This window comes from Chelonia mydas, chromosome 2 (assembly GCF_015237465.2).
Source record: "Chelonia mydas isolate rCheMyd1 chromosome 2, rCheMyd1.pri.v2, whole genome shotgun sequence".
In the NCBI taxonomy this organism is placed as follows: domain Eukaryota; kingdom Metazoa; phylum Chordata; order Testudines; family Cheloniidae; genus Chelonia; species Chelonia mydas.
In genome coordinates, this window is record NC_057850.1 from 178,060,995 (window position 1) to 178,088,916 (window position 27,922).

At 42.5% G+C, this 27,922-nt stretch overlaps 1 protein-coding gene across 2 annotated transcripts in view; it reads right to left on the reverse strand.

The window, feature by feature from the left end:
- STAC (SH3 and cysteine rich domain) overlaps positions 1–27,922 on the reverse strand; it is a 196,011-nt gene that overhangs the window by 12,406 nt on the left and 155,683 nt on the right. For both annotated transcript variants that reach the window (XM_043540672.1, XM_007057225.4), the window contains exons 6-10: positions 27,291–27,372; positions 23,539–23,654; positions 15,460–15,541; positions 11,590–11,654; positions 3,275–3,363 (exon numbers count right to left, since the gene is read on the reverse strand). In XM_043540672.1, coding sequence (XP_043396607.1) covers positions 3,275–3,363; positions 11,590–11,654; positions 15,460–15,541; positions 23,539–23,654; positions 27,291–27,372 — 434 coding nt within the window. The remainder of the gene's footprint in view (positions 1–3,274; positions 3,364–11,589; positions 11,655–15,459; positions 15,542–23,538; positions 23,655–27,290; positions 27,373–27,922) is intronic.

Below are 27,922 nucleotides of genomic sequence, written 5' to 3' on the forward strand. Positions count from 1 at the left end.
TGTAGCCACGGACTGGTGAGGGTTGCATTAGGTGGAAGTTGGGGGGCACATGGCCATGACCCCCATTTTCCCCCAGCTCCTTTGGTGTAATTTGTACCCATAGGGCTAAAAGGGAGGAGTTCCTGTGCTCTCTAGAGTGGAAGGACTATTATTGTGCGTGGCTAATGCAGGCACTTGGCAGAGAGAAGGCTCCTGCAGCCCTCCCCCAACTTCATCCATTCTAGGGCCAGACACAATATGGCCCTGAGGTTTGATCCACACAGTCTGAGCCCTATTCCCATTCAGTTTTGCTACTGACTTGAACAGGAGCAGTAAAGGGCTGTGAAAGTGGTGGGTGATATATTAAACCAAATTTCACCCTACCTCAGCAATCATAACCTGACATCCCAGTTTAGAATACACAATCTCCACCGCTCCTTTTTATAGAAAGATCTTTGTAGTAAAATGAAAAATCCTGTGTGATGTACTTTGCTTCCAATTTAGTCTGAAACTGCTTAGAAATACCTATTTGTACCAGGGATCACCATGTTACATGAAGGCATTAAATATTGTTGGGACACAGAATCTTATCAGCCAGGTTCTCATGCTGTTACTGCTAAAGGAAGGCAGCAAGAAACCAGTTTTATTTAACTGACAAATATAATTAATCAGCAGGGATGTAATTCTACACAAATATCTTTTTGATTCTAATGGGACATATTTACCTTTATAATGCATGGAGTCATGCTGTAATTGCTGAGTATCATAAGCCAGCTGACTATTTCCAGCCTCGGGCTGGGAGAATAATTTGGCCAGAAATATTAGCCTACTCCAACTTGCCATATTTGAGTCTGCTGGGCTCATCCCTAATATTGCAGCGTTAGTTCAGCAGATATCTGAAGACCCACTTTGACGCTGCATCAAGTTGTTATACAAACATGACACACTGTGCTGTTGGACGCAAGTTCTGCCCACTTCCCAATGTGACCAGCTCCAAGAGCTCTGTTCTGCTGGGTGTGAGCCTTTCCTTGGGTCATGGGGGTTTTGCTGAAATTAATGGGCAATAGCCAAACCCTAATTTCTCCAGCTGTCCCCACATCCTATCTTGAACTCATTGTACAAGAGTGATGACATCACAGAACCATAAAGCTTCCAGTCTTTTTGGAACATGTCAGGAACTGTTTGGACAGTGCGTGCTAGAGACGGCACATCAGACCTGGGTTTGATTCCAAGCTATGCCACTTAAAAGCTAGACCAACTCCCATTAAAGTCAAGGGACTGAGTCTTTAATTTCTCTGTCTCTGTTTTCCCCTTTATCAAATGGGGATAATAATGCTTGCCAACATTTTTAAAGTACTTTGGGCAAGCTTTTAAAAAGGTATTTAGGCATCTAAAGATGCATACAGGTGCCTAGTGGAATTTTCAAAACCATCTATGTGTCTTACTCCCATTGGTTTAAATGAAAATCTAACCCGTAGTGAGCAATGTGAATCCAGCCCAGGTCAGTAGAGACCAAACAGCATTGCTATCTGGTGGCTATTTGATGCTCTTCGTTGTGGTGGCTTTTGGCCACACAACAAAACCTACCACCATAACAAGTGTCACTAATCAAAAACTCAGCTGGCATCTCAACAGAGAAGACAAGTCAATCCAAAGCAGTCCTGGTTTATCAACCATCAGGACAGACTGCAAGGCACACTTTTATACCTTGTTGTAAGGGTGTGGGAGGACTCTGGCGGGGATGGTAAGCTCTTACGTCCGTGGTTCAACTTCTGGGTTATTAGACATGGTTGGGGAGGGTGGTTACATTACATTTTTAAATGGTGGTCCTTTTTAATTGAATGAGTGAGTGCGTAAACCAAAATAAACCAATAATGCAAAATGAAAGTCCAACATGCAGACATTTAGACATAGGAGCTCTGGATTCCTAGCAAGTGTCATCCTGCATGTGGCTATTTTCTATCCAGTTATCACACCTGAAACAAAGCAATCATGGAAAAATGCCAGCCATGCAAAATGATAGCTCTGTCTTGAGCAAGGAGAGGGCACAGTTGAAAACTGGGAAATAGAGATATGCTGAAGAATGGGACTTTTCTTGAGTGACTTTGTAAGTATATTTTATTGGAGTCAGCATCCTACTGGTTTGATCTTGGGTAAATCATGAAGAGAGCGGATATGTTTTGTGAACAGTGCCCAAAGCAGACAGCACTCCTAGAGCCTATTAAAGTCTCTGCAACAATCTACTCACTGTGGGCCTGCATCAAAGCCCACGGTAGTAAATGGAAAGATTCCCTTTGACTTCAGTGGGGCTTTGGAAAAGGCCCTGTGAGACTGGACAAAGCAGCACTAGTGCAGGGTTACATGAAAAAGTGCTAAAGAAAATATATTTGAACCAGAAGATTTTGCAATTCAGACCAACCTTCCATATAATGTAAAAGAAAACACACGAGCAGCCATTCACCATCTTGAGATCCTCCTCATTCCCCTTTTCTGAGACAAAGTCTCTGGGGGTGCGGGCGGTGGGAAGTCGGGGAGGGAGCAATCAGTTAAATAACACTGGTAGAGGTTCCAACATTGTTACTAGAGCTGGTTAGAAAATGGGATTCTTTTTCCTGTGGAATTTTTTTTTGTCAAAATCCCCTAAATTTAAAACCGGATACTTTTTCAGTTTTTTGGTTGCTGAAAATTGAAAATCTTTTGGCCAAAACAAAAGAAAGTTTGTCATTTTCTGATTTTTAAAAAAAATCTAAAATATCAAGGAAAGCAGACACTTTCTGCAAAAATATTTATTTAGTTGAAAATCCAATTTTCTGTTAAAATTTTTTCAACCATCCCAAAAGAGACTTCAGCACTTAGGAACCTAAGTCTCATTAGAATCATAGAATATCAGGGTTGGGAGGGACTTCAGGATGTCATCTCGTCCAACCCCCTGCTCAAAGCAGGACCAATCCCCAACTAAATCATCCCAGTCCGGGCTTTGTCAAGCTTGAAAGTCATTGAATGGGAGCATAATTTTCAAAAGCGCCAAAGTCACTGGACTTTGGCACCAAAATGACTTGAAAGTTTTACCCATTATTTTCTTTGTAAAAAGCTTCTCCCCAACTCTGCATCATTTTCATAAGTAGAAAGAGGGAAAAGATACATAATTAAATAGCTGTGAGACCATTATATGTATAAATAATATAATGCAAATAGCATAGCAAAAATTAGAATTAAAAGTACAACATTGATTTAAGTCAGCACCATTCTCAGTTTCCCTGGGTCAAATCAATAAGTAAATATGTCAGCACTTTACCTCATCTCCAAGTCTTCATTCTCTTGTGGTACAAATTTGTACAAGGCAACGTAGGCGTGCATTTGTGATGTGTCTTTATAAACAGGACCCTTTAAGGGAAAAAAAAAACAAAACCTAAGAAAACCTGTAAGTTACTGGCTGCCTGAATTGCCGTGTCCTGGACAGAGATGGGTCTGAGATGCAATATTTGGCTCCAGATCTGAACTTTTTTAAAATCTGGGGCCTTTCAATCCAGGATTTTCGTTCATCCCATTAAAGACATAGGGACAAGAGTCACAGCTGGCTCTAAATCAAAGAAATGTTTACATTATAGGAGGGTATTAGGGGATAAACATGACTTCTGAAGTTTGCAACAATTAGACCCTCTAGAACCACAGGTTCAAGTTCTGGCAGAGCTGACTCAGCTTTTCGTCCTCCAGAAACAGATAGAGTGCTTTGTGCAGTTTACTATTTGTGCATATTTTGAGTGAGATCTTAAAAAAACCCATGCTCTCCGCTGTATGTTAAGGGCTGCATGCTATGAGCCTGGCAGTTTTTTACTGTCATATAGAATCATAAAAATATAGGGCTAGAAGGGACCTCAAGAAGTCATCAAGTCCAGCCCTCTGTGCTGAGGCAGGACCAAGTAAACCTTGACCCATCCCTGACAGGTGTTTGTCCAACCAGTTCTCAAAAACTCCAATGTTGGGGATTCCACAACCCCCCTTGAAAGAACAGGAAGCTTTTCCAAATAGTTAACGTAAAGCTCCCATGCTGCAGATTAAGCCAATTACTTCCTTCAATAAACATGGAAAACAATTGATCAGAGTCCTCTTTATAACAGCCCTTAACATATTTGAGGACTACTATTGGGACTCCCACCAGTTTTGTTTTTCTTTTCTCAAGACTAAACAGTTTTTTAACCTTTCCTCATAGGTCAGGTTTTCTGTACTTTTACGATTTTTGTTACTCTCCTCTGAATTCTCTCCAATTTCTCCACATCTTTGTTGTGCCCAGAACTGGACACAGTACTCAGCTCTGGCCTCACCAGGGCTGAGTAAAGCAGGACAGTTACCTCCTGAGTCTTACATACAACACTCCTGTTCTTACACCCTGAAAATATTAGCCTGTTTTGCAACTGTAGCACATTGTTGACTCCTATTCAAGTTGTGATCCACTGTAACAATCAGAACCTTTACTCTGGTACTACCACTTAGCCAGATATTTCCCATTTTGTAGTTGTGGATTTGATTTTTCCTTCCTAAATGAAGTACTGTGCACTTATCTTTACTGAACTTTATCTTGTTGAACTCAGACCAATTCTACATTTTGTCAAGGTCCTTTTGAATTTTAATCTTGCCCTCCAAAGTGCTTGCAACCCCTCCCAGCTTGGTGTCATCTACAAATTTTATAAGCAAATTATCCACTCCATTATGCAAGTTATTAATGAAATCACTAGATACACCCTCCCAGTATGACAGTGAACCATTAATAGCTACTATTTGAATACTGTTTTCCAACCAGTTGTGCACCCACCTTGTTGTAAATTCATCTAGACTACATTTCCCTAGTTTGCTTATGAGAATGTCATGTGGGACTGTGTCAAAATCAAGATATATCACATCTATTGCTTTCTTTCTATCCATTAGGACTGTCATCCTGTCAAAGAAGGAAGTTAGGTTGGTTTGGCATGATTTGTTCTTGACAAATCCATGCTAGTTGCTCCTTATAACCCTATTATCCTCTAAGTGTTTACAAATTGCTTATTTAATAATTTGTTCTAGTATCTTTCCAGGTATTGAAGTTAGACTGACAGGTTTATAATTCCTGGGGTCCTCTTTGTTGCCGTGTTTAAAGATAGGTACTATATTTGCCATTCTCCAGTACTCTAGGAACTCACCTGTCCTCCATGAATTCTTGAATATAATTGGAAATAGTTCTCAGATTGCTTCAGCTAGTTCCTTAAGTACCCTAGGGTGAATTTCATCACACCTGGCTGACTTGAATAACCTAAATGTTCTTGAACCTGTACGTCTCTATTTTGGCTTGTGTTCCTTCCCCTTTCTTGTTCATATTAATTGTATTAAGTAGCTGGTCACCATTAGCCTTTTTAATGAAGACCGAAGCAAAATAGGCATTCACCACCACTGCCTTCTTCATATCATCAGTTATAAGTGCTCCTTCCCTTCTAAGTATAGTACCTATGCTTTTCTTTGCCTTTCTCTTGATTTTAATGTGTTCCCTTCTATGTTTCTTGCTAGGTATAACTCATTTTGTGCCTTAGCCCTGGTCTACATTACACGTTTAGGTCGAATTTAGCAGTGTTAGATCGATTTAACCCTGCACCCTCCACACGACCAAGCCTGTTTTGTCGGCTTAAAGGGCTCTTAAAATCTATTTCTGTACTCCTCCCCAACGAGGGGATTAGCGCTAAAATTGACATCGCTGGGTCGAATTTGGGGGTACTGTGGATGCAATTTGACAGTATTGGCCTCCAGGAGCTATCCCAGAGTGCTCCATTGTGACCACTCTGGACAGCACTATCAACTCAGATGCACTGGCCAGGTAGACAGGAAAAGCCTTGTGAACTTTTGAATGTCATTTCCTGTTTGGCCAGCGTGGCAAGCTGATCAGCAGAGGTGACCATGCAGAGCTCATCAGACAGGTGACCATGGAGTCCCAGAATCGCAAAAGAGCTCCAACATGGACCAAACGGGAGGTACTGGATCTGATCACTGTATGGGGAGATGAATCTGTGCTATCAGAACTCCGTTCCAAAAGACGAAATGCCAAAATATTTGAAAAAATCTCGCATGCCGCTTCTATGATGAGCTGCATGCAATTCTAGGGGGTGCCTCTACAACTACCCCACCCCTGTACGTGGACTCCTGTAAGGGAGTCTCACGCAACAGGGATGAGGATTTTTGGGACGAGGAAGATGGTGATGAGGAGGAGGTTGAAGACAGCGCACAGCATGCAAGCAGAGAAACCGTTCTCCCCGACAGCCAGGAACTGTTTATCACCCTGGAGACAATACCCTCCCAACCCGGGCTCCTGGACCTTGAAGGCAGAGAAGGCACCTCTCGTGAGTGTACGTTTGTAAATATAATACATGGTTTAAAAGCAAGCATTTAATGATTAATTTGCCCTGAAGACTTGGGATGCATTCGCGGCCAGTACAGCTACTGGAAAAGTCTGTTAACGTGTCTGGGGATGGAGCGGAAATCCTCCAGGGACATGTCCATGAAGCTCTCCTGGAGGTACTCCCAAAGCCTTTGCAAAAGATTTCTGGGGAGGGCAGCCTTATTGCATCCTCCATGGTAGGACACTTTACCATGGCAGGCCAGCAGCATGTAGTCTAGAATCATTGCATAAGAAAGCATGGCAGCGTATGGTCCTGGTGTTTGCTGGCATTCAAGCAACATCCGTTCTTTATCTTTGTGTTATCCTCAGGAGAGTGATATCATTCATGGTCACCTAGTTGAAATAGGGTGCTTTTCTTAAGGGGACGTTCAGAGGTGCCCGTTCCTGCTGGGCTGTGTGCCTGTGGCTGAAAAGAAATCATCCCCGCTGTTAGCCACGCGGTGGGAGGGTGAAGCAATCTTCCCAGAGAATTGGGTGTGAGGGGGGTTTAGTTGGGTTTGTGCTGCATGTTAACCTGAAAACCACAGCCCCTCCTTTTAAATGGCCAACCCAATGGGTGCTTGGTATGGGAAATGAGGGTGCTGCTGTTTGAAACCATTTCCACATATTATGAAGGTTAAAGAAGCCAAAAGACTGTGGCTTACCATGGCTGTCTGCAAGCCGAAGTCTGTTGCCCAGCCCTGCATGTGTGATCTCTCACACCAACCGGCAGGCCCTCAATTTAAGAGGCAAAATACGACCTTGTAAAGAAAGCACATGTGCTATGTAATGTTAACAGCTTGGTTCACCATGAAAGAGTCTACCCATTGTTCTCTAAAATGTGTCTTTTTAAATACTACTCTCCCTTTTTTTCCTCCCGCAGCTGCAAATGTTTCAACGCTCCCCCTATCATCTCTCTCCCAGAGGCTAGTGCAGATAAGGTGGCGAAAAAAATGCAGTCGCGATGAAATGTTCTCTGAGCGCATGCAGTCCTCCCACACTGAAAGAGCCCAGCAGAATGTGTGGAGGCAGACAATGTCAGAGTCCAGGAAAGCATAAAATGAACATGAGGACAGGAGGGACACGTGTGAGGATAGATGGCTGGAGCAAGAGGAGCGGTGGTGGCAGTGTGATGAGAGGAGGCAGGAAGCAATGCTGAGGCTACTGGAAGATCAAACTGATATGCTCTGGCGTATGGTTGAGGTGCAGGAAAGGCAGCAGGAGCACTGACTGCCACTGCAGCCCCTGTGTAACCGACCATCCTCCTCCCCAAGTTCCATAGCCTCCACACCCAGATGCCCAAGAATGCAGGTGGGGGGGCCCTCCGGGCATCCAACCACTCCACCCCAGAGGACTGCCCAAGCAACAGAAGACTGGCATTCAATAAGTTTTGAAGTGCAGTGTGGCCTTGTCCTTCCCTCCTCCCCCACTCCACCTAGTACTTCCCTCCTCCTCCACCCTTCCTGGGCTACTGTGGCAGTTATCCCCCTATTTGTGTGACGAATTAATAAAGAATGCATGAATTTGAAACAACGACTTTATTGCCTCTGCAAGTGGTGATCGAAGGGGGGAGGGGAGGGCGGCTGGCTTACAGGGAAGTAGAGTGAACCAAGGGGGTGGGTTTTCATCAAGGAGAAACAAACAGAACTGTCACACCGTAACCTGGCCCGTCATGAAACTGGTTTTCAAAGCTTCTCTGATGCGCAGCCCACCCTGCTGTGCTCTTCTAACCACCCTGGTGTTGGGCTGTGTGTAATCAGCGGCCAGGCGATTTGCCTCAACCTCCCACCCCGCCATAAACGTCTCCCCCTTTCTCTCACAGATATTGTGGAGCACACAGCAAGCAGTAATAACAATGGGAATATTGGTTTTGCTGAGGTCTAACTGAGTCAGTAAACTGCGCCAGCGTGCTTTTAATCATCCAAATGCACATTCTACCACCATTCTGCACTTGCTCAGCCTATAGTTGAACAGCTCCTGACTACTGTCCAGGGTGTCTGTGTATGGCTTCATGAGCTATGGCATTAAGGGGTAGGCTGGGTCCCCAAGGATAACTGTAGGCATTTCAACATCCCCAACGGTTATTTTCTGGTCTGGAAAGTAAGCCCTTTGCTGAAGCCATTCAGACAGACCAGAGTTCCTGAAGATGCAAGCGTCATGTACCTTTCGCAGCCATCCCATGTTGATGTTGGTGAAACATGTCTTGTGATCCACCAGTGCTTGCAGCACCATTGAAAAGTACCCCTTGCGGTTTATATACTGGCTGCCTTGGTGCTCCGGTCCCAAGATAGGGATATATGTTCCGTCTATCGCCCCACCACAGTTAGGGAATCCCATTGCACCAAAGCCATCCACTATGACCTGCACATTTCCTAGAGTCACTACCCTTGATAGCAGCAGGTCAGTGATTGCACTGGCTACTTGGATCACAGCAGCCCCCACAGTAGATTTGCCCACTCCAAATTGATTCCTGACTGACCGGTAGGTGTCTGGCGTTGCAAGATTCCAGAGAGCTATCGCCATTCGCTTGTGAGGGCTGTGCTGTGAGGACTACTCTTATCTTGGTATTCTTGTGCTTCAGGGCAGGGGAAAGCAAGTCACAAAGTTCCATGAAAGTGCCCTTCTGCCTGCAAAAGTTTCACAGCCACTGGGCATCATCCCAGACCTGCAACACTATGTGGTCCCACCAGTCTGTGCTTGTTTCCCGGGCCCAGAATCGGCATTCAACAGCATGAACCTGCCCCATTACCACCATGATGTCCAAATTACCAGGGCCCGTGCTTTGAGAGAAGTCTGTGTCCATGTCCTCATCACTCTCGTCACTGCGCTGCTGTCGCCTCCTCACCTGCTTTTGCAGGTTCTGGTCCTGCACATGCTGCAGGATAATGTGTGAGGTGTTTACAGTACTCATAACTGCCGCGGTGATCTGAGCAGGCTCCATGCTTGCTGTGCTATGGTGTCTGCAGGAGAGCAGAGTGGCAGCAGAAGCAGTCGTTCGATGACGATGGTTTGCAGCCCTACTGCACCGTCTGCTGCCAGAGCAGGAGAGCAGAGTGGCAGCGGAAGCGGTCGCATTCCGTCGTTCGATGACGATGGTTTGCAGCCTTACTGCACTGTCTGCTGCCAGAGCAAGAGAGCAGAGTGGCAGCAGAAACAGTCGTTCGATGATGATGGTTTGCAGCCCTACTGCACCATCTGCTGCCAGAGCAGGAGAGCAGAGTGGCAGCGGAAGTAGTCGTTCGATGATGATGGTTTGCAGCCCTACTGCACCGTCTGCTGCCAGCAGCACCCAGGACACAACAGCAGCGGCTGAGCTGAGCGGGCTGCATGCTTGCCATGGTATGGCGTCTGCGCGGAAAAAAGGCGTGAAATGATTGTCTGCTGTTGCTCTCACAGAGGGAGGGGCGACTGACAACATGTACCCAAAACCACCCACGACAATGTTTTTGCCCCATCAGGCATTGGGAGCTCAATCCAGGATTCCAATGGGTGGCGGAGACTGCGGGAACTGTGGGATAGCTACCCACAGTGCAACGCTCTGAAAGTTGACGCTAGCCTCGGTACTGTGGACACACTCTGCCAACTTAACGCACTTAGTGGAATCGACCGTATAAAATCGCTTCCTAAAAAAATCGACTTCTATAAATTCGACCTAATTTCGTAGTGTAGACATTAGTCTCTCTGATTTTGTCCCTACCTACATGTGCTGTTCTTTTATACTCCTCCTTAGCAATTTGTCCATGTTTCCACTTTTTGTAGCATTCCTTTTTGATTTTCAGGTCATTGAAGAGCTCCTGATGGAGTCATATTGGCCTCTTATTATTCCTCTTATCTTTCCTTTGCATCAGGATAGTTTACAGTTGTCTTTAATACTGTCTCCTTGAGAATCTGTCAGCCCTCCTGAACTCCTTTCCCCCTTAGATAAGGTCCTATGGGAAGAGAATCTCTCCATTCTCTGAGTTTGTTAATATCTTCTTATTTGAAGTCCATTGCCCTTATTCTGCTGTTCCTATTCCTTCTTTTCTTTAGAATTGTGAAATCTATAATTTCATGGTTACTTTTACCCAAATTGTCCACTTCAGATTCACTACCAATTCCTCCCTGTTGCTCAGAATCAAATCTAAAACGGCTGTCCTCCTGGTTCCTTCCTCCACTTTCTGAAATAAAAAGATGTCTCCAATGCAATCCCAGCACTTATTGGAAAATTTGTGTTTTGCCAGTTTATTTTTCTAACAGATGTCTGGGTAAAGTCCTCTCATTACTACCAGGTCTTTTGTTTTGGATATTTCTGTTATTTGTTCTTGAAATACTCCATCCACCTCCTTGTCCTGATTTGGTGGTCTATAATGGACCCCTACCATGATGTCACCCTATTTTTTTTTTACCCTTTTGATCTTTACTTTTTTTTACCCTTTTGATCAGACCACTTTCAGCTGGTCTGCCTCTTACCTCCTCCTGGACTATAGAATAGGTGTATATATTCTTGATATATAATGCAACACTTCCTTCCTTTTTATCCTTCCTGTCCTTTCTTAAGCCATAATTTAGCTTATGGACTAATACTTTCAGTTCTTTCTGTTTATTCCCCACACTCCTTGCATTTATGTATAGACATCTAAAATGTTGAGTAGATTCCTCCACTGATTTCCTTGTTATTGCTCCTATGGCCCAACTGTAATTTTCCGTGTCTCCTCTCCAGCCCCCTTCCCCGCCAACATCTAGCCCTCTGTTAAAGTCACCTTTTTTATACGACGGGTATAAATTATAAAGAGCTAGCCTGTGCTGATCATGCACAGTGCTGAGTAAGGTGGTACATAACCATGAAAGCCAGAGCTCAAGGAAGGACTGGGTACTCTCCCACCTCAGGAACGTTTGCCCAGTGTGCTCAGTGAGGGAGACCACACCTTGCATTCCTTCTCTCCATATATGCCCTCACACAAGGGCCAGGGACAATTTGGCCAAAAGAAACTGCAAAAAGACCAAGATCCTTTTCAAATGATGTCAGACTCTGGATTGTGCAGCACCATTTTTATGCTGTCACAGCTGTAAGACTGCTCCATTGTAATCACATTCACATTGCTCTGGCTCACCTGTCATAATGCTTGTATTGACCAGGCCAATTTATAATACTCACCCAAGCGTGTTTCTGTAAAAACAAGCCCCTTAAATCAATTAACATTTTCACTATACCCTCACTAAATCTTGGCCCATACCAGGGAGTTTATCCTTTTTGATTCTTCTCCAAAGTCTTCTGTTCCATTTTCTGAGTAGGTAAACACTGAAATAAAACAAAACACATGACATTTTAGGGACAGGTGAAGGCCATTCACCTCCCGAGGCCCGCCTTATATCTCTCTCCCCTAATCCTCCCTTTCTAATTTTCACTACCGCTCTCAGTAATGTCCTTCTTTTATTAATCAGTCATTTTGTATTGCAGTAGCACTTATAGGCCCCAACCAAGTCAGGGGCCCCATTGTGCTAAGCATTGTACAAAGAAGTAGCACAAGATAGTCCTTGCTTGAAGAATTAACAATCAGAACACACAAAATAAAAGGTGGGAAGGGATACAGGAGAATTGCCCAAGGTCATGCAGCAGGTCAGAGGCGGAGTTGGGAATCGAGCCCAGGTCTCTTGATTCCCAGGCCAATGAGATTCTGGCAGCCTTACTCACACTGCGTAACACCTCACTTTGTGGGTAACTCCACTGAAATCAATGGGTCTACTCAAGCAGTAAGGTCCCACTCAGGGTTAATAAGGGTATCAGAATTTATCTTAATCTACTGTAATTATTTCATTAGCTGATTTATAATATGCTTCAAGTGCCTTCCCTGCTAACATCAATTGCTTTATTACACTATGTTCCTTCTTCACTCTCTAAGAACAGTTTCCTAATTTTTAGAGAATGGTGTTCCCTACTTTTGGACAAAGCCCATCCATGATTTTAGTAGATGGAATCCATCAACTGTTCTGGGCCTAAGTCACTTTTTTAAGAGTTTAGTCCCAGCATTGGATTACATTTGTTGTTAGAAAAATAAGAAATACATGACAGAAGTCTCCAAAAGCAGTCCAAGCCAGTGATTGTTCTATGTATTGTTGTCTCCCTTCTCTGTGATTTAGTTTCATACTTTCAGAATAATAAAAGCCAAGAAGCCAGTGCACTCCTGCTGAATCTCTCTCTGCCTCCCCAGTGACATAGCAAGACAAGGTCAGTAAGGTAATATCTGTTTTTGGGCCAACTTCTGTTGGTGAGAGAGACAAGCTTTTGAGCTCACACAGAGCTCTTCAGTTCTGGAGAAGAGCTCTGTGTAAGTTCAAAAGCTTGTCTCTGTCACCAACAGAAGTTGGTCCAATAATCGAAAGGATGAGTGAGGTAATATCTATCTAGACTTACATCATTCATAATGTGAAAAAGCTTTACAAAATTTTAGAGTGCATTTCTGACCTGAAAAGTCGACTGACTAAATATAACTTTCTTGTTCATCAGATTGGCTACCTCTGTGTATTCAGGGTAATTTCTGATTTCTCCATTCAGAAAAATAAAATCTTACTACTATTTTTTACTCTGGTCAGCAATGCAGAATCAGCTGAGTGTGTGAGCATGGTTCTATTTCCGGTGCATTGACAGAACTGAACACTAAGTGTGCTCCTTCCTGGAGATTGTTTCCTATACCTGAATCAGGTACCTCTGCACACACTCACTGATGGCAATGGGACTGCACAGATGTCTTTTACAGAATAATTTGGCTTGCAGAACTTTTGTTACTGGTAATAATGCATGCAAAGTAATGAGCCCAATTGACTGGTGGAGACCAGGGTGAGTTTACAGAGTTGGCGGTTAGAAAATCCATCTTTTTATTTGTAAACTAAGCACACTTGATATTGTTATGCTTTAGCACTGTAGAGAATTAATTTCCCCTTGAAATTATTGCAGTGAATCTATAGAAATGAATAAACCAGCCCATGTTTGCTGTGTCTCCTAGACTTCTCCATAGTGTGTTCCTCTTGCTGTTTCCCTATTGCATAAACTGACACAAATCTGCATTTTTCTAAAACATTCCTTGAGGAAGGCTGGGAAAAATAAAACACATGGGTCCTGATTCATTGCTGTGTTACTCTAGCTTTATGGTGTAGTAACATCATTTAGAATCACTGAAGTTATTATCCCTTGTAAAGCTGGAGCAATGCAATGGTGAATAACACTCCAAGAATATTTTTAAATGAGTTCATTAAACTTTTAATCTCTGTTTAACTCATGCTCTCTGAATATTATTGGGAGACATGTAAAAGTAAAGGTCATAGCAACTATGGGGTTCATCTTTACACAAACCAGAAATCCATCTGTTTGCCCTTGCAGCCGTAGAAAAACCATGTGAGAACTCTGACAGCATGAAAAGGGTCTTAGCATTTCCATCATTAGCACAAAAAACACAGACAGTTTATTAAAATCCACCAAGAGGAAATATTTGGAGCAATTGCTGCATAATTTATACACTAGGCCTCTGAAGGATGGATCGAAAAAGAAAGTCGATGCCGATCAAAGGAATTATTAATGTGCTGAGGAAGTTATTTGGAGGTTTGGCACATGCTGAGTTCTTTAAACTGATCTCTTTGAGCAAGTTTCTTGAGGCCTCTAAGTCATGCAGATCCCATAGAAAAGTTTCTTACAGGCTCCAAAAAAAAAAAAAAAAAAAAAAAAAAAGGAGGTAAGTGATGAAAAAAAAGCGATCTGAAAACCTCAGGGGAAAAATGAAACTCAGGTAGAATGGATTCTTTCCAACTGGCCAGGTTGAGTTACAGTTCCAAGTGCTCAAGTGAGGTGGAAAATCCCCCCTCAGCATGTAACCCACCCATCAGGAGGAGGTGGGTGCCACTGATGGTGGGCCACATGCTGAGAGGGAGGAAAAGGACTGAAACCAGAGATGTGAAATGAAAGGGTCGGAATGAGGAGCAGGGAGAAGTCTGGGAAGGAGGTAAAATGGGAGGTGGGGGTGGGAAAGGACAACTACATTTGACACCTGACCACTATAAAACTTACTAGCCATATGCCAAAACCAATGGGGGATCTGCACTGTGGAGGAGGTGGACGTTGGGGTTCAAAGAAGGGAGGTCCATTCGCTGTGGCTTGTGTTTCCCTCGGATCCAGCGAGTCTGCCCCTGCCTGAAGTTTGGGAATACTAATTCTTCTTGGTGGTATTGGTGAGCCTCGGTGCAACAACTCCTCCACTCCTGGCTTAGAGGTTACTGGGTGCCCCGAAGTTCTTTCTACACACAATCTTTCTATTGCCAGGACTGAACTGGAGCCCAATGGACACTGCAATTTCGCAACTCAGTGTTCCAAGCTCCTGGCTAAGACTCTGTCACTGCACACACGGAAGTCTTCATCACTGGGCTGCCAGTGATGGAGTTACCTCATAACAATTACAACAGTACAAGAACATTACATTCAGATTCAAAAAGAGGACAAAGGATTTGGACTATTAGTGTTATTTATGATTTATACTACAGTAGCACCAAAAGGCCACATCTGAGATCAAGACCCATTGTGCTGGGCCTGGTATGGAACACATGTAACAGACTCTCTCTGCCCTGATGAGCTAATAGTCTAAGTAGACGAGACAGACAAAAGGGTGGGAGGAGAGGAAGTATCATCATCCCCATTTTACAGGTGGGGAATTGAGGAGAACAGACATTAAATGACCCGCCTAAGGTCTCACAAAACATACAGGAAGTCTGTACCAGAGGCAGGGACTGAACCCAGATGTGCTGAGTGCCTGTCCACTGTCACCTAAATCTGGTCATAGTGGGTATGGAAAATCAGTCCCCACAGACCATTAGGAGCCAAGTAAATATGCAACACTGGTAAAGAGACCTTCCCAGACTCCTGTTCCCAACCCCTTGGCCAAAACTCTTCCTTAACTCGATAAACGAATAAACTCCCTTAAGGACATAAGAAAGGTCCACATTGGGCCAAATTCATCCCTCATGGATTCCACTTGTGTGGGCCAAGGTAGTGGAATAATTACACCAGTCATTTAGAAGAATATTTTTGTGCATCTGAAAATACTAGATGGTCCAGAACTCACCACTGTTGCTGCGTTTCCTGTTTATATCAAACATGCTTCCTGAACCATCTGCTTCCTCAGGAACTTCTGCGAGGTCTGAAGTCTATGAGGAAAGAGAGGATGAATGGGACAAAATAAGGAAGAAAGTGGATAATGAGGTGAAATAAAATCACACAGGAGCATTAAGTGAAAGCAGCAGCTTGGTGTTTTGAGAGTAGAGGGAGTCAACATGAAGAGATTTGCTGATAACATGATATCCAATGGGGCAGTTCAAATTCTTAATGGCAAGCAGCAGGAAACCCAAATGAATGCCAGTTCTAGTATACAACAGATTTCTGGACAGCAGAAGAAGTTGGGGTTTAGGAGTTAATAAAAAAAGGTTGGTATCTGTACAGAGTAGCTATTTTTTGGTGCTTGTAAATCTTTATTTGCAGTTACACTTCATAACACTATAACAATTCATTAACCATTTATTAAAACATATATAATTCATTTATTAAGGTTTTAGAAACAGTTTAGAAACATATCCTTAAGAGGAAGTCTGACCTTAATTTCTCCAATTTGCTATGGAAGAAAGCTCAGGAGCGTGAAAGACCTACTGAACTTAGTCACATAATCACTGCACCTAATTTCTTCGCTGGTATAATTAAAAAATTGAAAGCTAAATACCTTTGTTACACTTATTTTATGTATTAGTTGTACTGCAGTAGTGCCTAGAGGCTCCAATCAGGATTAGTGCCCCCATGGTACTAGGTGTTGTACAAACATAGAGGACAATCCAGTTCCAGGCTTCAAAAGTATATAGTCTAAGGGCCAGAGTCCGATATCATTACTTGTGTTGAGTAGCACCTTTCTCCATGGGTAGCTACATTGGAGTAAGGAGCTACTCTAGATAAAGTCACCAGAATCTGACCCTCTGAACCTTCAGATTCTGAGTTCAACATGCTCGTCTACTTTGGGGATTATTTTTAAAACATCCCTATAAACTCAGGAGTTTTCTGATGCATTTTCTAGTCTGAAAACCTATTTCCTTTTGTATATTCCTAAGATTTGTTTATTTCTTGATAACATCTTTTTAAAGTGCTTTTGAGGATTTCATCCTACCATTTAATTTCTTCATGATACGGTGTAATTATACTGTACACACAAGTAAACTAACTGCTTTGCAAGCCTACGCTTGGGTCACAAGAAGAAAAGACAAAAAATGTGCTCCAGCTAGCTTTAAAGGTCACCATCAGTGATGTGGCTTTCTTCAACAATTTTCTAAATCTTGTTTTCTGTCACATGTTTATAGCAAAGCTGCTCGCTCATAGACTTTAAGGGCAGAAGGTACCATTGTGATCATCTAGTCTGACCTCCTGCACATTGCAGGCCACAGAATCTCACTCACCCCCACCTGTAGTAGAACCATAATCTCTGGCTGAGTTACTGAAGATCTCAAATAATGATTTAAAGACTTCAAGTTACAGAGAATCCACCATTTACTCTAGTTCAAACCAGCAGGTGACCCGGGCCCCATGCTATAGAAGACGGCAACAAGCACCCAAGGTCTTTGCCAATCTGACCTGGGGAAAAATTCCTTCCAAATATGGCGATCAGTTAGACCCTGAGCACGTGGGCAAGACCCACCAGCCAGACACCTGGAAAAGAATTATCTATAGTAACTGAGAGCCCTCCTCATCTAGTGTCCGGTCTCTAGCTGCTGGGGCTACTTGCTACAGCAATCGCACATGGGCCACATTCCACTGTAGGCAGTCTCATCATGCCACCCTCTCCGTAAACCTATCAAGCTCAGTCTTGAAGACTACTAGGTTTTTTTGCCTCCACTGCTCCCCTAGGGAGGCTGTTCCAGAACTTCACTCCTCTGATGGTTAGAAACCTTCAACTAATTTCAAGTCTAAACTTGTTGATGGTCAGTTTATAGCCATTTGTTCTTGTGTCAACATTGGCCCACAACAAATAACTCCTCTCCCACCCTGGTATTTATCCCTCTGATCTATTTATAGAGAGCAATTGTATCTCCCCTCAGTCTTTGTTTGGTTAGGCAAAACAAGTCAAGCTCCTTGAGTCTCCTTTCATAAGGTAGGTTTTTCCATTCCTTTGATCATCTTAGTAGCCCTTCTCTGCACTTGTTCCAGTTTGAATAAATCTTTCTTAAACATGGGAGACCACAATTGCACATAGTATTGCAGATGAGGTCTCACCAGTGCCTTGTATAATGGCAATAACACTTCCCTGTCTCTACCAGAAATACCTTGCCTGATACATCCTAAGATTTCATTAGCCTTTTTCACCTTGGCAGCTCATAGTCATCCTGTGATCAACCAATACACCCAGATCTTTCTCCTCCTCTGTCACTTCCAACTGTTACATCCCCAGTTTATAGCACAAATTCTATACTTACCTACATGTCTCCAGTTTCCATCCAGGACACACCACACGATCCATTGTCTACAGCCAAGCTCTAAGATACAACTGCATTTGCTCCAATCCCTCAGACAGAGACAAACACCTACACGATCTCTATCAAGCATTCTTACAACTACAGTATCCACCTGCTGAAGTGAAAAAACAGATTCACAGAGCTAGAAGAGTACCCAGAAGTCACCTACTGCAGGACAGGCCCAACAAAGAACATAACAGAACGCCACTAGCTGTCACCTTTAGCCCCCAACTAAAACCTCTCCAACGGATCATCAAGGATCTACAACCTATCCTGAAAAATGATCCCTCACTCTCACAGATCTTGGGAGACAGACCAGTCCTCGCTTACAGACAGCCCCCCAACCTGAAGCAAATACTCTCCAGCAACCACACACCACACACCAAAAAAACTAACCTAGGAACCTATCCTTGCAACAAAGCCCGATGCCAACTCTGTCCACATATTTATTCAAGTGGCACCATCATAGGACCTAATCACATTAGCCACGTCATCAGGGGCTCGTTCACCTACACATCTACCAATGTGATATATGCCATCATGTGCCAGCAATGCCCCTCTGCCATGTACATTGGCCAAACCGGACAGTCTCTATGCAAAAGAATAAATGGACACAAATCTGACATCAGGAATCATAACATTCAAAAACCGGTAGGAGAACACTTCAACTTCTCTGGCCACTTAGTAAAAGATTTAAGGGTGGCAATTTTGCAACAGAAAAGCTTCAAAAACAGACTCCAACGAGAAACTGTTGAGCTTGAATTAATATGCAAATTAGATACCATTAACTTGGGTTTGAATAGAGACTGAGAGTGGCTAGCTCATTACACATATTGAATCTATTTCCCCATGTTGAGTATCCTCACCCCTTCTTGTCAACTGTCTAAATGGGCCATCTTGATTATCACAACAAAAGTTTTTTTCTCCTGCTGATATAGCGCATCTTAACTAATTAGCCTCTTACAGTTTGTATGCCAACTTCCACCTTCTCTGTATCTATATATCTCTTCTTACTATATGTTCCATTATATGCATCCGATGAAGTAGGCTGTAGCCCACAAAAGCTTATGCTCTAATAAATTTGTTAGTCTCTAAGGTGCCACAAGTACTCCTGTTCTTTTTGCAGATACAGACTAACACTACTCTGAAACCTGGCTACTACTCTGAAACCTGTCACAAATTCTTGTTAGTCCTTAAGTTCATGACCTTGCACTTTACACTATTAAATTTCAACCCATTTCTATTACTCCAGTTTTCAAGGTCATCCATCTCTTTTTGTATGATATTCTGTTCCTTCTCCTTATTGGCAATACCTCCCAACTTTTGCAATTCACAAATTTTATTAGCACACTCCCACTTTTTGTGCCAAGGTCGTGAATGAAAATGTTAAAGGTTTAAATGCTTGAAAGATGAAAAATGAAATTTGTTTTCCTGTAAATATATTCCACCTTTATACACACATTAATTGTTATTGCAGGGTTGCTTATAAATGTAAGGCTGTTGGCACTGGTCTGTTAGAGCAAAAAACCAACCAATCAACCAACCCAACAACATTAAAACATGTGCCTGGAATAAAAGTTATTTGGACTTTACAAACATACAAATAAAATAAACCAGATAATGAATTAATTGACTTTTATAGTGCCTCTTTAATGGCAGCTGTATAACAAAACATATAAGGCTGGGTTAGCCATAATGTCTGAGTCAAATCACAACGTGATTAATTCCATTTGGCTTTGCTAAATTTCTCAGCACTTGCAGTTGGACACAGTATTTTCGTCACTTCTTTTCCTGAACTGTTGTTTAGAGCTGCTTTGCTCTGTCAGTCCCCAACTCAGGAACACATCCTTATTCAGCAAAACACTTAGACACATGCTTACGTCCCATTGAAATGTTATGAGAATTTAGCCTATGCTTAAAGATCAGCATGTGCTTATGAGTAGGGATGGACTCAGGGACTTAATTGGCTGTCACAGTCAACCTACAAAGTGCTGGAAATAATTTCTTTATATTTCTGGGCCAGATCCTGCAATTTCTTGCACAGATAAAACTCCTTCTGAGGCCAATGAGAGTTTTGTATGAAGCCGATGGAAGTTTTGTGTGTGTGAAGTGTGCAAGATGGGCCCACAGTTTGCACAAGGATCCTCTGGGATGATAGATGCTATATAAGGATCCAGTTCTGCAGTCCTCATACAGGCAAAACCCTCAATGAAACCCGTGGGAGTTATTCATGAAGACAACAGGGGGTTTTTGCCCAAGTAATACAAGACTGGACTTTAAATACATTTCTTGATTTTTAGATATTAGTAGTGTCACGAGCAATATCTCCTCATAGGACAAGGATCTGACAAATCATTTTTAGGATCACTGTCTTTTAAAAAGATGTTTCTTTAATTTCTTTTAGCATCTAAATGTATAGTAAAAGCTGGGCATTCATATTTGAAAAGTTAGGTCTTAGCTTTTTTGGTCTTCAGTTTTCTAAGTTGTAACTAAGGATAATACTGCTCACTTCTACCTACCTACAGCTCTGGATATGTCAAACCAGTGTATTTTCAGATTTTGCCTGAGGGAAAATATCACTGCTCCTATTTTCCCAACTTCCCCCTTCCCCAAGGATATTGAGGGGCCATGGGAGTTAACAGGGTGCTGGCGGGACTGAAAATCATTTTGTTATCTTGTCTTCCTTGCCAACACCCTGCCCTCCCGTTTGTCCCATCCACCTCTTATGGCTTGTCTTTTAGACTGTAAGCATTTCTGGGCAGGAGTTGTCAGTTATTATATATTTTTACTGTGCCTTACACAATGGGGTCCCAACCTGGTTGAGGCCTTTAGGCTCTATCGCAATATAAATGTTAAGTGATAAGAATACTGTGTAAAGTGGGGCAAACTATGGGGAATGTCACAGGCTGAACATGGACTTCCTAGCTCTTAGGTGGAAAACAGACATCGTTGAAAGAAATCCCAGATCACAGTTATTTTTCAACAGTTTGCAAAGGCTGGATCCCTGGATTTCCCACCAACTAGCTTCAAGACTTAACCTTCAGCAAATGTAACCCTTCATTTTAGTGCATTCAACACCAGACTCCTGCATCTCTGTAATGATTAAAAAGCCTTTGGCTCCATACACTTTGACAGTGTTGCACCTGAGGTGAGAATATCCTGCTAAATGAAATGTTTTGCTGAATATTGTGTCAGTGCCATAACAATCTCTGAATTATGGGCCTGATCCAGAGCCCACTGAAGTTAGTGTGTGTCTTTCCACTGACATCAATGAGCTTTGGATCAGGCCCTATAGGACAAATATTCTCACTTTGAAATACAAAGCCTCACTCCGAAAGAATTGATCCATCAAACCCTGAAGGAAGACTGGTGCCATGTTTACATTACCTCAGACAATTTCCCCATATAAATATGGGCTAGAGGATTACATTTTGAGGGAAGCAGTGAAGTGATAGGTGCTCAGTTTGGAGCATATGCCTACCTTCCGTTTATGGTCATTCAAGAAACCAGGCCAAAATCACCTAGAGGGACATGCACATTCTAGATGTTATTGTGACATTGGTCTCAATAAGGTCATAAAAGGTGTATTCCTTCCTGCTTTGCATCTGTTACCCACTTCACTGTAGCATAATCACAGCTGGCACATTGGGCAAACCAGGTACATCATTCACAACCTCCACTGTGATTGTAATGAAACAACAGCTCAGGGATGTGGGATGGAAGGACCAACAGTGAAGAAGTTAAGTTTCTGTAACTGCTCACCCATTGCTGACTCAGAATTTAACTGTGAGAAGTTAGGGTTTCCCATGTCTGTCTCTCTGTCTTATGCTTTTCTATATTATCTAACCACTGACATGTGCTACATTTAGTCACAATCTGACTCCCTGGGAGAATAGCCCATGACAAAAGGGCATTCTGTACTTTACACCCACTCCCCATCTTGTTATGATCAAAAGTCCAGGGCAAGCTGACAATGTATTTGTGTTTTCTACACCTGAGTAATCATTCATAATTTAACATAATGCTTTATTGATTTAGCAGGTAATAATTACATTTGTAGAACTCCTGTTCCAGTATAAATTAAATAAGCCAAAGAAAGAGCTGTACTCACAAACCGTGAAAGGTTTTAGAACTGGTTTTAGAATTAAAAAAAGGCGGAAAATTATTAAGTTTCTTTTAAAAGAGAAAACACTGGATGAGGGGCATGTCCTTTACTAACTCCTGTGCAGCTTTTACTTAGGAATTGTAAGTCTCTGGTTTCAATTTCTCTGTGCTTGCCTTTCTGAGTTAAATTAATGTCTGTTTAAAAAGCCATCTGTACCATTTAAGGCCCTGATTCAACACAGCAATTAAGCACCTGTTTAGGTCCCAGTGAAATAATGGCTTAAGTGCTGTGCTGAACAGGGATGGATTGAAGCACTAGTTTAACATAAGCAAGCGTTTAAGTGCTGAGCTGAATTGGGGCCGGAGTCCTATGGGCACTTTCTTGCAGTGATGAATTTCACTCTAAGGCAGGAGTTCCTTTTTCAAGTGCAGACAACACTGTAACAGAGAGATTGTCTGTTGACCACCTCCCTTCTCATTCATGATTGAGGATCACTCCCCCTCTCATGCCTCTCCCCCAGGCCCATGTAATGTATTGTTTCCAGCCATCTTTAATGAAATAAGGACCCAAGCTAGCACCATGTGATCAGCCAGGGCTTAAATTCAGCTGGAGCCCTCCGGAGCAGAGCTCCAGTAAATATTTTCAAACCTGTGGGAGCCCTGGCACCTCCCCAAAGGGCTAAAGCCCTGAGCCCAAGCGTCTCCCTATGGGGCTAATGCCCTGCAGCTGAAGCCTGGAGCCTCAAATTGTGGGGGGAGGTGCGGGGAGCTCTGGGAAATAGTTTCTGAGAATTTAAGTCCTGCAGCCAACTATTCCTAGACTACTACTACTATCTAGGTCCTGAATTTCAGAGATGCCAATCACCTGCAATTTCCACTGAATTCAGTTAGAGTTGTGGGCATTCAGGACCCCTGAAAAAACAGCCTTCTGCTGCTTCAGCCATGGACTGGCCAACATGCCCAGGAATGGAAATGAGGGGATGTAAGGTGCTACCTTAATCACCTGCACGGTCTACCCAGATCATGGATCCCAGTGCCATTGGGCAGCTACTCCCTCTCCTCTGCACATGGGCAAAGAGTGCGTGGAGGCAGAATTCAGTACCTGTTCTGCCCCTAGAACAGTGGGACTATGCACTGCCTGCTAGTCATAAGTAGTTGCAAGATACCAATGGCTCTTTTAAAGCCGGTGCTGTGCCCATGCAAGTCACTTTTCAAATTTAAACAGTTTTGCTTATTTTAGGTTTTTACTTCCCCTCCTCTCCCTCCCAAATGATTCTAGCCTACGTGGTTTGTTGAATTTCAGCATTTTCAGATCAAAGTGAAACAGGAATGCTCACCTGTTCAACGTCTATTTTTCCTTCTTTTTAAGGGTTAGTTACAAGATGTTTACAAACTGGGTTTACAAAAAAGAATTTATAGGCCCTTTTCTAGTCTGGAATGTATTTTTTTTAATAGCCTGAAATTTGGACTTTCTTATGGAAACTGACACAACTATTGTGTATGGATGTGCTGTGATCCTGCAAAAGGAAAAGGGATTAAAACAGAAGAATTACAGAGTTCCGTTTGGGTGAATCAGATCCACTTCCAGAGCTGCCCCTCTTGGTCTTCTGTGCTAAGGAGGTTCCAAATCGGAGGGTTTCATACACGGGGTCGACTTTGTTGCCACAAGCTGCAACAGAAGAGGCAAAACAGAGATAAACACGTGAAAGAAAGTACCCATCATTATGTCTCCTCCACTTAGAGACTTAACTGCTCCTCCGTCATTCCACTCATTCCTTGCTCCCAACCTTCCTATTGACTGACGCTCCCCTAATCATCTCCCATTGCAACTAAAATCACCTCATCTATGAGAAACTACATGATCTACACCCATTCCCACTGTCCCACAGCCTCTCCCTTCTCCCACTTACGATAAGTCTACACTGCAATTGGGATGGCACGTGTAGGCATCTCCATATTAGCTTTGATTGAGCCAGCTTGCTATAAGTAACAGTGTAGGTGTGGTGGCATGGACTAGCTGCTCCAATTCATATCTGGGGTCCCAGGTGGGACTGTATTCGGGCAGCTAGCCTGTGCCACTGCCTGTACTGATGCAATTTCCCTGCTATTTTTAGCAAGCCAGCATGAGTATGCCAATGTGTGCTGCAGTTGCATCGCCTATTGCGGTGTAGACATACCCTTAGGCCATCGATCTCACTCGTAGATTCCTTTCCTCTGCTTTCTTGATCCCTCCCACACACACATTCTATGACTGGCTCTTACTTCCTTTGCAAGAGAGAGATGGGCCTTATCTCAACATCCAGCAAATTCTGGCCTTTGTTTTGAATGGAAGATATTTATAATATATGTAAAAGGACAAAAGTCATTAGCTGTTCATGAATGGAACTGGATCTTCGCATAAGAGCTTAGCTCTACTTTGTGTCTTTGTCTTTGTCTACTTTGTGGCTGTTTAAGGACCTAGCTGAAGCAATCTCGGAACCATTACCAATTATCTTCACAAACTCATGGAGAATGAACTGGTTCCAGATGACTGGAGAAGGGCAAACATGCTAAATACTTTAAAAGGGGAATAAAGAGGACCTGGTGAATTATAGACCAGTCAGCCTAACTTCAATATTTGGAAAGGTACTAGAACAAATGATTAAATAATCAGTTGGTAAGCACCTAGAGGATAATAGGATGATAAGGAATAGCTAAGATGAATCTGTCAGGAATAAATCATGCAAAACCAACCGAATTTACTTCTTTGACAGGGTTACTGTCCTAGTGGATAAAGGGAAAGCAGTAGACGTGATATAACTTAATTTTAGTAAGGCTTTTGACACAGTGCCACAAGACAGTCTCATGAGCAAACTAGGGAAATGCAGTCTAGATTAATTTACTATAAGGTGGGTGCACAACTTGTTGACAGCCCATGCTCAAGGAGTCATTATCAGTGGTTCACTGTCAAACTAACAGGGTGTATCTAATGGGATCCCATAGAGGTCAGTCCTGGCTCTGGTACTATTTAGTATTTTCATTAATGGGCAATGGAGTGGCAACTATGCTTATAAAATTTGCAGATGACATCAAGCTGGGAGGGATTGCAAGTATTTTGGGTGACAGAATGATAATTCAAAAGGACCTTGATAAATTGGAGAACTGATCTGAAATCAACAAGATAAAAGTCAATAAATACAAATGCAAAGTACTACACTTAGGAAGGAAAAAGCAAATGCACAACTACAAAATTGGGAATAACTGGAGTAAAGGATCTGGAGGGGTTATAGTGGATCACAAATGGAATATGAGCCAACAACGTGATGCATGAGAAAAAGGCAAATATCATTCTTGGATGTATTAAGAGGAGTGTTGTATGTAAGACACACTACTAAGCACTGGTGAAGTCTCAGCTGGAGTACTGTGTCCAATTCTGGGCACAAAACTTTAAGAAAGATGTGGAAAACTTGGAGAGAATTCAGAGGAGAGCAATAAAAGGTTTAGAAAATCTGACCTATGAGGAAAGGTTAAAAAATTGGGCATGTTTAGTTTTGAGAAAAGAAGACTGAGTGGGGACCTGATAACAGTCTTCAAATGTAATAAGGGCTGTTATAAAGAGGTCTGTGATCAATTGTTCTTCATGTCCACTGAAGATAGGACAAGAAGTAATGGGATTAATCTGCAGCTAGGGAGGTTTAGGTTAGATATAGGCAAAACCGCCTAACTGTAAGCACTGAAACACTTTACCATGGGAGGTTGTGGAATCCCCATCACCGGAGGTTTCTGAGAATAGGTTGGACAAACACCTGCAAGGGATGGTCTCGTTATGCTTGGTCCCACTTCAGAGTAGGGGAATGGACTATATGACCTCTTGAGATCCCTTCAAGCCCTACATAGCTATCATTTTATAAGAACTGAGCACTTCTCCCAAATCTCAAAACAGCAAAAGTTTCAGTTGAGTAAAGAGAAAAATGATGCAAGCTAATGAATATGGGACTCCAATCCTACATTTAGAACCACAGGAGAGGACCCTTGTCCCCAAACAGAGCCCCAGTTAAGTCAGTAAGGTCAGTCCACACAGTTGTAGGATCAGGGCCTTACATTCACCTAGCACTATTCATCCCAAAGCACATTCAAGAACTGTGGACCTGATTTTCTATTATTAGAAATTTTAAAATCAAGACTGGATGTTTTTCTAAAAGGTATGGTCTAGTTCAAAGAAGAATTATATGGGGAAATTCTGTGGCCTGTGTTATACAGGAGGTCAGACTAGTTGATCACAGTGGTTCCTTCTGGCCTTGGTATCTCTGAATGTACGCTCTCACTTACACTGGTGTAAATCAAGGTAAGTCAGCCAAAGTCTATACATTTACAGCAGCGTGACGGAGACCAGATTCAGGCTCTATATAACACATAGCATCACAGAAATGCAGCCTCCTCTAGGGTGGGAAGGTGGTAACTAGTTAACCTACATAGCGGGGAGGTGAAAGATACTGGGATCTTTAATGTCACAGAGAGCAAGACAAACCTTGTTTCTACAGAAGAGCTGCTCAGAATATTTTGAACAGAAACAATTCTCATATTAAAAGGGTCTTTTTTTGAAAATGAAAATTTACACACAGCCATTTAATTTAAAAAAAATGTTTTGATGGAAACTACAGGCAAAAATATGAGCCCATTGGCTGCTCTCAGACACATTCTTTCATGTTAGTTATTTTCTTGGTTTTCAGTTTTTGCATTGTCAGTTTTGAATGGTCACCCTTTAATCACATGGAGGAAGTTCTTCAAAATTGAATTTTTTTTTTGGTTCAAAATTTTCATTTTCAGAATCGGGTGTAACAGAGAGCAAAATCTGGCCCAAGTATCTGAAGAAATAATAACTAAATCAGTAAAAATCAAACGAGAAAAGAAAGGAAGGTGAACAAGAGAGGATGGAAGCATAATTCATTCAAGATCCTGATTAGACCAGTGTTGAGCATAGTTCACTGTTATTTTAACATACAACTCTTGTGGTGCTTCTTCCCAAATCAGGCCTGGCTAGCAGCAATGCACAGGCTCCTCCCACTTTGAGCACAAGCATTGGTTTGGTGAACGTGATGACAGTGAGCATTTTATGTGTATTGTGCCTTTGAATCATGTAATATTGAAAATAAAAATAAATACATTTCTTTCAGTTACAGCTTTGAAGGACTATTTCTCTGAGATGGTGGAAGAACACCTGGCCCCTCACTGGCAAAGGAGTTGAAGGGCTGCTGAGAACAAACATAACTTCTGAGAGCATAGCGCAGCCCAAAAGAGATTGAAAGATAAAGCAGTTAAAACTCACCAATAGGCATCACTTCTTTGATGCAGCCAAACTGTTCATGAATGAGTAGTGGGGAACTGTAGTAACGCCGAAACCCCTTTGGCTGGAGAGAGGAAACATGTGACGTGTGTCTCTGACATGACTGATATTGTGTCACGGAGCATCAGAAATAATCTCAGCTGTTCTGCTAGTGGCATCATCCTTATATCCCACTAAAATAAGTCTTGAGAGCAGGAACAGACTCTCTGTTACCGACCAGCAATTTACCTCCTTCACTGCAGGGTGCCGGGAATAGGGGTTCATTTTTTTGCCTACTGGAAACATCTCATTTCTGTTTCTTAATGTTATCTGGAATAATGGCCTTCATTTTCAAACTCTATTTTACCTTCAACCTTACACAAATTTAGCGTTAATAAGTTTAAATTAATTACAGCAGAAATGCTGGATCATAAAACAGAGGTTTTGCAATATTCTATGCTAAGGAATATTCTATTGCCACAGTATTTAAAGTATCGGGAATTGCTGATTTTCTTGTGGTCTTTATCCCATATTGGTGTGACCCACTTTGGAGCCTTGGCAGGTAGAGACACACACTCATAAATATTGGCTTTAAGGGTGAGTCATCTTTCCTTATACAAAGCCAGAGCGAATGG